Source organism: Nicotiana tomentosiformis, chromosome 11, assembly GCF_000390325.3.
Source record: "Nicotiana tomentosiformis chromosome 11, ASM39032v3, whole genome shotgun sequence".
Classification (NCBI taxonomy): Eukaryota; Viridiplantae; Streptophyta; class Magnoliopsida; order Solanales; family Solanaceae; genus Nicotiana; species Nicotiana tomentosiformis.
The window spans coordinates 109835762-109845378 of NC_090822.1; the positions used below are offsets into that span (position 1 = coordinate 109835762).

General features: G+C 34.6%; 1 protein-coding gene across 1 annotated transcript; it reads left to right on the forward strand.

Annotated features, from left to right (window-relative positions):
- The first annotated feature begins 138 nt into the window (after positions 1–138).
- Positions 139–4953, forward strand: LOC104089032 (ruvB-like protein 1). The gene is made up of 12 exons (XM_009593843.4): positions 139–298; positions 836–1024; positions 1425–1556; positions 1684–1833; positions 2108–2263; positions 2905–3039; positions 3213–3278; positions 3373–3479; positions 3938–4037; positions 4152–4243; positions 4330–4399; positions 4483–4953. The coding sequence occupies exons 1-12, from the start codon at positions 218–220 to the stop codon at positions 4570–4572; spliced, it is 1368 nt and encodes a 455-aa protein (XP_009592138.1). The 5' UTR covers positions 139–217; the 3' UTR covers positions 4573–4953.
- Positions 4954–9617: the final 4664 nt, after the last annotated feature.

Consider the following 9617-nt stretch of genomic DNA (forward strand, 5'->3'; position numbering starts at 1 on the left):
AAAGACAATAATGAAGGAGCCAAAAAGGACTTAAGTGGCACTGTTTTAAAATGTTGAGGGTTTATTTCAAATAATGTGCACATGCCGGGGTTTATGGCGCATTAAAATTTTACCTCTTCAAAAACCCCACCATCGCCTCCATTAGAGTAGCTACTCTTAAACCCCAAACAAAGAAGAAGAAAAAGAAGGCTAAAGAGATACATTAAAGAAGAAAAATATGAAGATAGAAGAGGTACAATCGACCACTAAGAAGCAGAGAATCGCCACTCATACTCACATTAAAGGCCTTGGCCTTGAGGTAACTTCGTCTATTTACACCAACCTCCTCTCGTCTTTGTACACTGTTTATACCCTTTTTTACCATTTAAGCAATTTTTTTGAGTTAATTATTTGTCTGTGTTTTTTTGGATTTTAACTTTTGGTGTTTAATTTGTGTAAAGCTTCAACCTTGTGCTGGTTCTAACCGACCCCCTCTTTGTTTTACCGTTTAAGCAAACTTTTGGGTTAATGTGTTTTTTTGGGTTTTAGACCTTTGGTATTAAATTTGTGTAAAGCTTCAATCTTTTGCTGGGTCTAACCAATCCCCTGTTTGTGTACTCTTTGTACCCTTTTTATCTTTTAGACGAATTTTTGGGTTAATGTTTTTTTTTTAGGTTTTGGGTTTTAGGGTTTTTGGCCTTTGGTATTACTTTTTTTTTGTAGAGCTGGTATGTTTATGCTGGTTCTTTAGTTACCAAGAGGTTTCTTACATTTGATGTTTAATTCTTATGTATGTTTTTACTGAAATTGCTAACATATAGTTGCTTGAATGTGACTACGATGTGTTATATTGTAGCCCAATGGGACCCCGATACCATTGGCAGCTGGATTTGTGGGTCAGGCAGCAGCCAGAGAAGCTGCAGGGCTTGTGGTTGATATGATACGCCAAAAGAAGATGGCGGGTCGGGCTTTACTGCTTGCTGGTCCGCCTGGTACAGGGAAGACAGCTCTTGCTCTTGGTATATCACAAGAACTTGGAAGCAAGGTGCATTCTTTTTACTCTTTTTGGTTCTGGATTTAGTGCTTCTCTTTTATGATATTTATAATGTTTTGAGCTTTATTTACCAATATTGGAATAAAATGGGCTTGAATAAGGTTGAATTCATATAAAGGATTCAATGATTCAAATAGCCGAGCCCAACTAGTTTAGGGTTGAGATGCTGTTGATTGAATGAATATTGATAACAACTCGAAATTGGGTTTATTTCTCTTATTGAATTGATCCCACCAGAACGAAGTTCACTTGATTGATACATGATGTTTGAGCTGATTGGGCATTGTAAATGTTCCTTGTTTGTTGTTATGAAATTTACTTACTTTTATGGGTTAGCAATCCAAAATATAGCTTTTAGGATAATTGGTGGCATTGGCTTCAACTGTTGCAGGTTCCTTTTTGTCCGATGGTTGGATCTGAAGTGTATTCATCAGAAGTGAAGAAAACTGAGGTTTTAATGGAAAATTTCCGACGAGCTATTGGTCTCCGTATAAAGGAAAATAAGGAAGTTTATGAAGGAGAGGCAAGTCTATAGTCTATCCCGTTTCTCGTTTCATTTATGTCTGGTCTTTGACACAGAGTAATTCTGCGATGATTAGTTTTGATGTGTTGTGACGATGATCTTCATTTTTAATCAATTCTTGATGTAGGTGACTGAACTATCTCCAGAAGAGAGTGAGAGCGTGACAGGTGGATATGGTAAAAGCATTAGCCATGTTATAATTGGGCTGAAAACTGTCAAAGGTACCAAACAATTGAAGCTTGACCCCACAATATATGATGCCTTAATTAAAGAGAAGGTAAGCCAGTGAAGCATCAATTTGTTAATACGTTCAATAAATAGGATAATGAGGAAATATATTTGAACATCCGACATTTGAAATCTAGATTGAAGCATTTTTCTCTGGAGTAAGTTCATTAACTTTCATGTCATTCTTATTAAATCATGTTCTCAGAAGGCATTGGGGGAATTGCATTTAGTTTTTACATTAACTTCTGTTCAGTATATGCTTATTCTGAAAGGGAACCTAATCTTCTCTGTTGATATCTCCTGTCTCCACGATATATGTGCAGGTAGCTGTTGGTGATGTCATTTACATTGAATCAAACAGTGGAGCGGTTAAAAGAGTGGGTAGAAGTGATGCTTTTGCCACAGAATTTGATCTTGAGGCAGAGGAGTATGTTCCACTTCCTAAAGGAGAGGTTCACAAAAAGAAGGAGATAGTCCAGGTTCGTCTCATTTTCCTTGCAGTCGCATTTCTTATTTTGCTATGGCGCAAATAGAAGATTACCCTGGCATTGTATACATGTGGCTGATTTCTGTGATTCTTTTCTACATAGTCAATTTTTTCTATAGCTTTGCTAAGAAATACCAAAGATCATAGTTTGTCTTAACAAACTCAGTTGAACATTTGAAGGGTGTGAAAATTCTGTATATCATTTGGAGGAGTGAGGAAACAGATTCCTTAGATAGATACTGGAATGACCAGGAAATCAGGCTCCTGGATTTTAAGGATGTAATTGGAAGAGATATCGTGGTCCATGGCATTAACAAGTTAATATAGTGGTAAAGTTTACAAGCAGGCAAGTACCTGCTTTTCACAAGATTTTTTAGGAGGAAATCAGCTGTCTCCTAATTAAAATAATTATTTAGTCAGTTTTTTGCATCAGATCTTTTCTTGATGCCTACATGCCATGATTGCTGGCTTGTGGGGTTTTTGATCAAACTAATATGCTATTCCAAGTATCTGTATTTTTTGGGGTCAAATGATATCACTACTTTGATGGCCATTTATGAGGGAAATCGATTGCAAGGAACATAAAAACAAAGATTTCTGTACTTAATTTCACGCTGTATTGTTTTCTGCCAGGATGTTACATTACATGATCTTGATGCTGCAAATGCACGGCCACAAGGAGGACAAGATATATTGTCTCTTATGGGTCAAATGATGAAACCTAGGAAAACCGAGATTACTGACAAGTTGCGGCAAGAGATAAACAAGGTACTTTTGATTTATTAGTGCTAGAGTACTCTGGATGCATAAGTACAGATTATGCTGCTTCATGCATGTTGATTACTGTCCAATTGGCTACTCATGGATATTTTCATGAATTGTGTATGAGACTGAATTTCGTATTTAGCTTAATGGGTTATAATGGGCTTATTTCACTGTAGGTTGTCAATCGTTATGTTGACGAAGGTGTTGCAGAGCTTGTTCCTGGTGTCTTATTTATTGATGAGGTTTCTTTCTCATTCATACAACATCGTGCTTGATAATCCATTTAATACTAACCCCCACCTCCGGTTAATTAATTGGAAAAAACGTCTTTGGCAGGTTCATATGCTTGATATGGAATGCTTTTCATACTTGAATCGTGCACTGGAGAGTTCACTGTCTCCAATTGTGATTTTTGCCACTAACAGAGGCATTTGTACTGTCAGGTATGGCTGTTCAAAACCAAGCCTGAAAAATTCATCAAGTTCCATTATATTGATTTCTTTATTCTAGGTTTTCTGAAATTTGTAAATTAAAATTTGCTTTGTTGCTTGTCTTTCATCATACACCAAACAGTTGCGCGTTGATTGAAGTTCTTATTAAATATTCCATGCTGCTTATTATGTTTGGTAAACTTATTTTGTACCTGTGGAAGCATAAAGGAAATACAGGACAAAATTGTCATTTTTCTATATCAAATATGCTGCATGTAATTGTAGCTTTTAAACTGCAATATTACGATAAATATGAAACTCTGAACGTAATTACTTGTTAGATTCAGTTACTAACTTCATGCTTTTGGCTTTGTAGACACCTTAGATGTATGTACAGCAGTACATATATATGTGATGTCTGAGATAACTCAGTTGTCACTAACAAATTAACCACATGTATTTCCTTGCAGAGGAACAGATATGACTAGTCCACATGGCATTCCAGTTGACTTGTTAGATCGGTTGGTGATTGTCAGAACCGAAACTTATGGTCCAGCTGAAATGATACAGGTTCCCGCCAGTTCGTTCAACTTTTCTTGTATACGCCTTACTAGCTTCAACCTGAACACGTGTAATGTCATTGCACTTTCCTGACGGATGTTTTTTTATGGAATGCCTGGCCAGATATTAGCTATACGTGCACAAGTGGAGGAACTAGAAATAGATGAAGAGAGCCTTGCTTACTTGGGCGAGATTGGACAGCAAGCTTCCTTAAGGTTGGGTTCAGCTTATTTGATTTTTAACCCCAGATGTCTATTTGTTTAATTAGAAGTAACCGGTGTTCAATTCTTTCCTTTGTCAGGCATGCTGTGCAGCTACTTTCACCAGCCAGTGTAGTTGCCAAAATGAACGGTCGTGACAAAATCTGCAAGGTACTTGCCCAATCATGTTCTTTATCATTTTTATCCTTGTTGAAGCTAGTTGAAGATATTTACTGAGCCTTTAAATTTTACAGATGGATCTAGAAGAAGTAAATACATTGTATCTTGATGCGAAGTCATCTGCCCGACTTCTTCAAGAGCAACAGGATCGATACATCTCATGAGAAACTGTAACTGTAATATCCTGTTCATTCTTAAATCTGGTCGCTATAGCTTTGTTCGTTGAGGTTCTCGTATCCAAATCATTTAAGGATGTGGTTGTCTTCTGTAACTGATGGCAATGTAGTCCGCCCGTTATATTGCTCAAGATGGTATTTATGCTAATTTTAAGCTCCCTCTTTTTAACGTTAGCGTACATTCTAGTCCATTGCGTATCTTTTCCATCTTTGACATGATTCCTGTGTATTTGATCCTCTTGCTAGAAATGCGTATGGTGCAGTAATTTTTTCAGTAATGGCTGTTTGTTGCAAGATATTTACCCTAAACCTGTTAGATAATGATCTGTTTTTTCAACATATTTTGATGATGAATGTATTTTCTTCTCCGATTTAAGTTATTTTGGTGAAGCTTTGTTTTCACTCATTTTTTTTTATATTATAATTACTACCGCCGTTATGATTAAGTAGAATTAAATTTGTTAGGCAACTTAAATTTAATAAATATTCAGATAAGCCCATAAATCAATAGGGGTTGGCTACGCCGTGCTAGATTGGAGGGGCTAGTGAATATATCCCATGATGGCCATAAGTGTAGGCATGTTTTTAAATAGTGTGAGGTATTTAGAAAAAATCATGCAAACTGACTCAATTTATACGATCGAACAACAACAAATCCGGGGCGAAGTTATATTATACTGTATATATAGCTAAAATATTAGATTTTAATAGTATATAACATATATTGACCATTCTTTATCGAAGATTTTTTTTACTTATTTTAAATTTGAACACTCTAAATGAAATTTCTGGTTTCGCCACTGAACAAACTCAGTATATTTTTACAAGTAGAATTTAGAGAGAATAATACGTACGCAGACTTTACCCTAACTCGTAAAGATAGATTATTTTTTCGACAGACTCTCGGCACGAAATCGAACAAGTATTGATCATACTTTTGCTAGTAAAACTAGATGAGCTGAAATGATTCTTGTTGAACAAAAAGTCTGTCATATGAATAAATATTTTATTACTGTACTTATTTTCACGTTTAAAAGGTGTTCGTATTGTTTTGAACAATTTACCCAATAAGAAGACAACACGTGGCGACGCTTCTGTGTCCTTTTACTTTTTCCACACTGCGGTCTTTTTGTCTAAAATGTCCAAACGACAAGTAATTTTGTTATTTCTCGTTTCACGTGTTGAACAATTTAGTTATTTCTTGCTACTAAGGAATATCGCGGAGTGGATTCCCTCTAATTTTGCATCTCAGTCCTTGCACTTTTGACCAATTTAATTACCGTCCACAACTTTCTTTTATTAGTCATGCTTGCCGGTTTTCTTTACTTTTTTGCTCCTACATCTTCTCCGTTTTCATTTATTGAGGAAAAAAGAAAAAGAAATAAAAGCAAGAGGATTACCCCCTGTGATAAAATTTAGCAATACTTTTGATACTTTTTTATGGGTACTCATTAGACTTTACGTGCTACAATATCTAGTTGCTCTTACAATCAAAATGCACAATTGCTTCCTCATTTTACATCTTAAAAGTGGCATTTGCTAATGAGAGATTTATGTACTAATTTTAAAACATTTTGCACCATCTCATACTATTTTATTTCTTACATTTAATATTTTTCATTCTCTCTTTTTAAAAAAAAATCTAGTTTGGCTTGGAATAAGGAGGGAGTATTTCATTTAATTTTTTTGGTATAGGACAATTATTATATCAACAGAAAAATAACAAATTTGATTCCTATCTGCTAAATGTTTCAAGCTTTCAAACGTCAATTGTAGTTTCTCCCGTTTCATTTTCAACTAATAGGTATTTGTTATTATTAATTTGTTTCGCTATTATAACGGTCAAAGTAGATGAAAAATGATTTTTTTACATGGGTAATTGAAGTTTCAAACTTTCAAAATCAATTAAAGTTTTTCCCTATTAATTGTGTATTTCATGAAGTAATACGTTAGTAATATCCTTTAAGTTGGTTGCTACCATCTTTTATTTAGAACTTGAGGTAGGAGCATAAAACAACTTAAACCCTCCATTCTTCTTTCCTTTTTTGCATGTACTATTTAGGGTTTTATCCCACAATAATCATGGAGTCTTTCGCATTTAATTTTCCACTTATTAGTACAAATATACAACAAATATAAGAAAAGAATAATATTTAAGCTTGAACAATGCAGAATACACCATAGTCGAAAATTAAATTATCATTTCTCAGCAAAAATAGTACTAGTGCTTTAGTCAAACGATTTAGATACTTATAGTTATTCAATCTGTTCGCTTTTGAGGCATTTCAACTTATTCTATCTAGAGCATTTTCAATTATTCAATTTATTGAACATCTTTAATATCTTTTATTTATTTATCAAAACAGTTGTTTTTCAGGAAAAAAAAAATTCGGCGAAACAAGATTCTGTTCTGAAAAATACCTTAACTTTTAGAAAAAAGAAAAAATCCATAACCTGTTATAAGAAATATCAAATTATGATGGATGCCTACTCTTCCTCCATGATCTTCATCTCAAATGCTTAATGACATATTTTCTATGTTTAATGACATATTTAATGACATATTTTCTTCACTTTTCATGCCTATATAAAGGCCTTGTAATAGATAGAAAAATACACACAATTGAAGAAGAAATATGAATCTCTTCTCTCTTTCTCCATATATCTCTTAGCTTGTTTTTCCTTGTTTCATATTGTTACTTTGAATTATATTTTATAACACGTTATCAACATGAGACTCTACCGTCTCACGAAGCTCTTTGAGAAGACTAAGCAAATATGGATATCTCTCAAAGCAAACTTGGATCAAATTTCAATTGTAAAAATATTTGCTTAATTGATTCATGTATGACACATACAATATTTAAAGAGAAGAAATATTTCTCTCATTTAGGTATGTGTAAGGCAGATGTTACTATAATTTTTGGTAGTAGTAATCTAATTGAAGGCTCTGGAAAAGCCACTATAACTCTGTCTAATGGAACAATACTTATCATAGAGAATGCAATGTTCTCCTCCAAGTCCAAGAGGAACTTGTTGAGTTTTAAAGATATCCGTCGAAATGAATTTCATATTAAGATAATAGATGAGAATAATATCGAATATCTCATCGTTATGAAGAATGTCTCTGGCCAGAAAAGGGTTATTGAGAAGTTTTCATCTTTATCTTGTGGCATGTATTGGACAAGAATTAGTGCAATTGAGGCACATTCTATCGTAAACCAAAAGGTTACTGATTCCAATACTTTTGTACTTTGGCATGATCGATTGGGACATCCTGGATCAATTATGATGAGACGAATTATAGAAAACTCAAATGGGCATCCATTAAAGAATTTAAAGATTCTTTTAAATAGTAAATTTTCTTGCACTCCTTGTTATCACGACAAGTTAATTATTAGACCATCACCAACAAAGGTTGGGATTGAGTCCCTTGTATTTTTGAAACATATACAAGGAGATATTTGTGGACCTATTCACCTACCTAGTGGATCGTTTAGGTATTTTATGGTCTTAATAGACGCATCTTCTAGATGGTCTCACGTGTGCCTATTGTCATCACGCAACCTGACGTTTGCAAAATTAATGGCACAAATAATTCGATTACGGGCACAGTTTCCCGATAATCTAATTAAGTCTATTCGACTTTATAATGCTGCTGAGTTTTTTATCCCAAACATTTAATGATTATTGCTTATCAATTGGGATAAAAGTGGAACATCATGTAGCTCATGTTCATACTCAAAATGGCCTTGCAGAGTCTTTAATTAAACGTCTGTAATTGATAGCAAGATTATTACTCATGAAAATAAAATTACCCACCTCTGTTTGGGATCATGCCATTTTGCATGCAGCAATGCTAATTCATCTCAGACCGATAAATTATCATAAATATTCCCCGCTGCAATTAGTTTTGGGTCATGAATCTAATATATCCCATCTAAGAATTTTTGGATGCGCTGTATGTGTGCCTGTAGCATCGTCCTATCGCATCAAGATGGGTCTCCAAAGAAGGTTAGGAATATATGTTGGGTTTGAATCGCCCTCCATTATTCGCTACCTTAAAATATTAACGGGAGGTTTGTTCACTGTTCGATTTGCAGATTGTCGATTCGATGAGGCATTTTTTTCAAAATTAGGGGGAAAAATTGGTGAAACCAAACGTGAAATTTTGTGAAAAAAATATATCATTGTCTTATCTTGATCCACGTGCCTCTATTTATGAAAAAGAGGTACAAAAGATTATCCATTTGCAGAAAATAGCAAATCAAATGCCAGATGCATTTACGGATCTGAAAAGGATAACAAAATTACATATCCCTGCAGAGAATGTTTCAATCCGTATTGATGTCCTTGTTGGACAATATTCTAGTGTCATACCTAATGAGTCAAAAGCACGCCTAAAACGTGGGAGACCGTTGGGTTCTAAGGATCGAAATTCTAGAAAAAGGAAAATAAATGATCAAGATGACACTACGAATGAGTCTCATAAAGAAACCCATGATTTAACCAATCCTGAAATTCATGAGGAAATCAATGAGCCTGAGACTCAAGAAAATAAGGAACTATCAATAAACCCAATCGATATTGAGACAGATTTGAATCAATTGAATATAGTTGTGGATTATGTCTTTGCATATAATGTTACATCTAGTATTATGCAAGGTAATTGGATCTTGAACCTCAATCCATTGGAGAATGTCGACAAAGACGTGATTGGCAAAAATGGCAATAAGTAATCCAATCTGAGTTAGATCCACTTGCGAAACGTAAAGTTTTTGGGTCTGTAGTCCAAACACCTAATGGTATTAAACCTGTTGGCTATAAATGGGTCTTTGTACGTAAAAGGAATGAGAAAAATGAGGTACAAAGATAAAAGGCATGCCTTGTTGCACAAGGATTTTCACAAAGGCCTGGTGTCGATTATGAAGAGACGTATTTTCCTGTTATGGATGCTATACCGTTCCGTTATCTCATTAGTATTGCTGTCTATGAAAAGCTTGACATGCATTTAATGGATATGGTTACAGCCC

Coding starts and splice junctions, on each gene's coding strand:
- LOC104089032 (XM_009593843.4), top strand. CDS start 218: ATGAAGATAGAAGAGGTACAATCGACCACTAAGAAGCAGAGAATCGCC. Junction 299..835: donor TTAAAGGCCTTGGCCTTGAG/GTAACTTCGTCT, acceptor GTTATATTGTAG/CCCAATGGGACCCCGATACC. Junction 3,040..3,212: donor TGCGGCAAGAGATAAACAAG/GTACTTTTGATT, acceptor ATTTCACTGTAG/GTTGTCAATCGTTATGTTGA.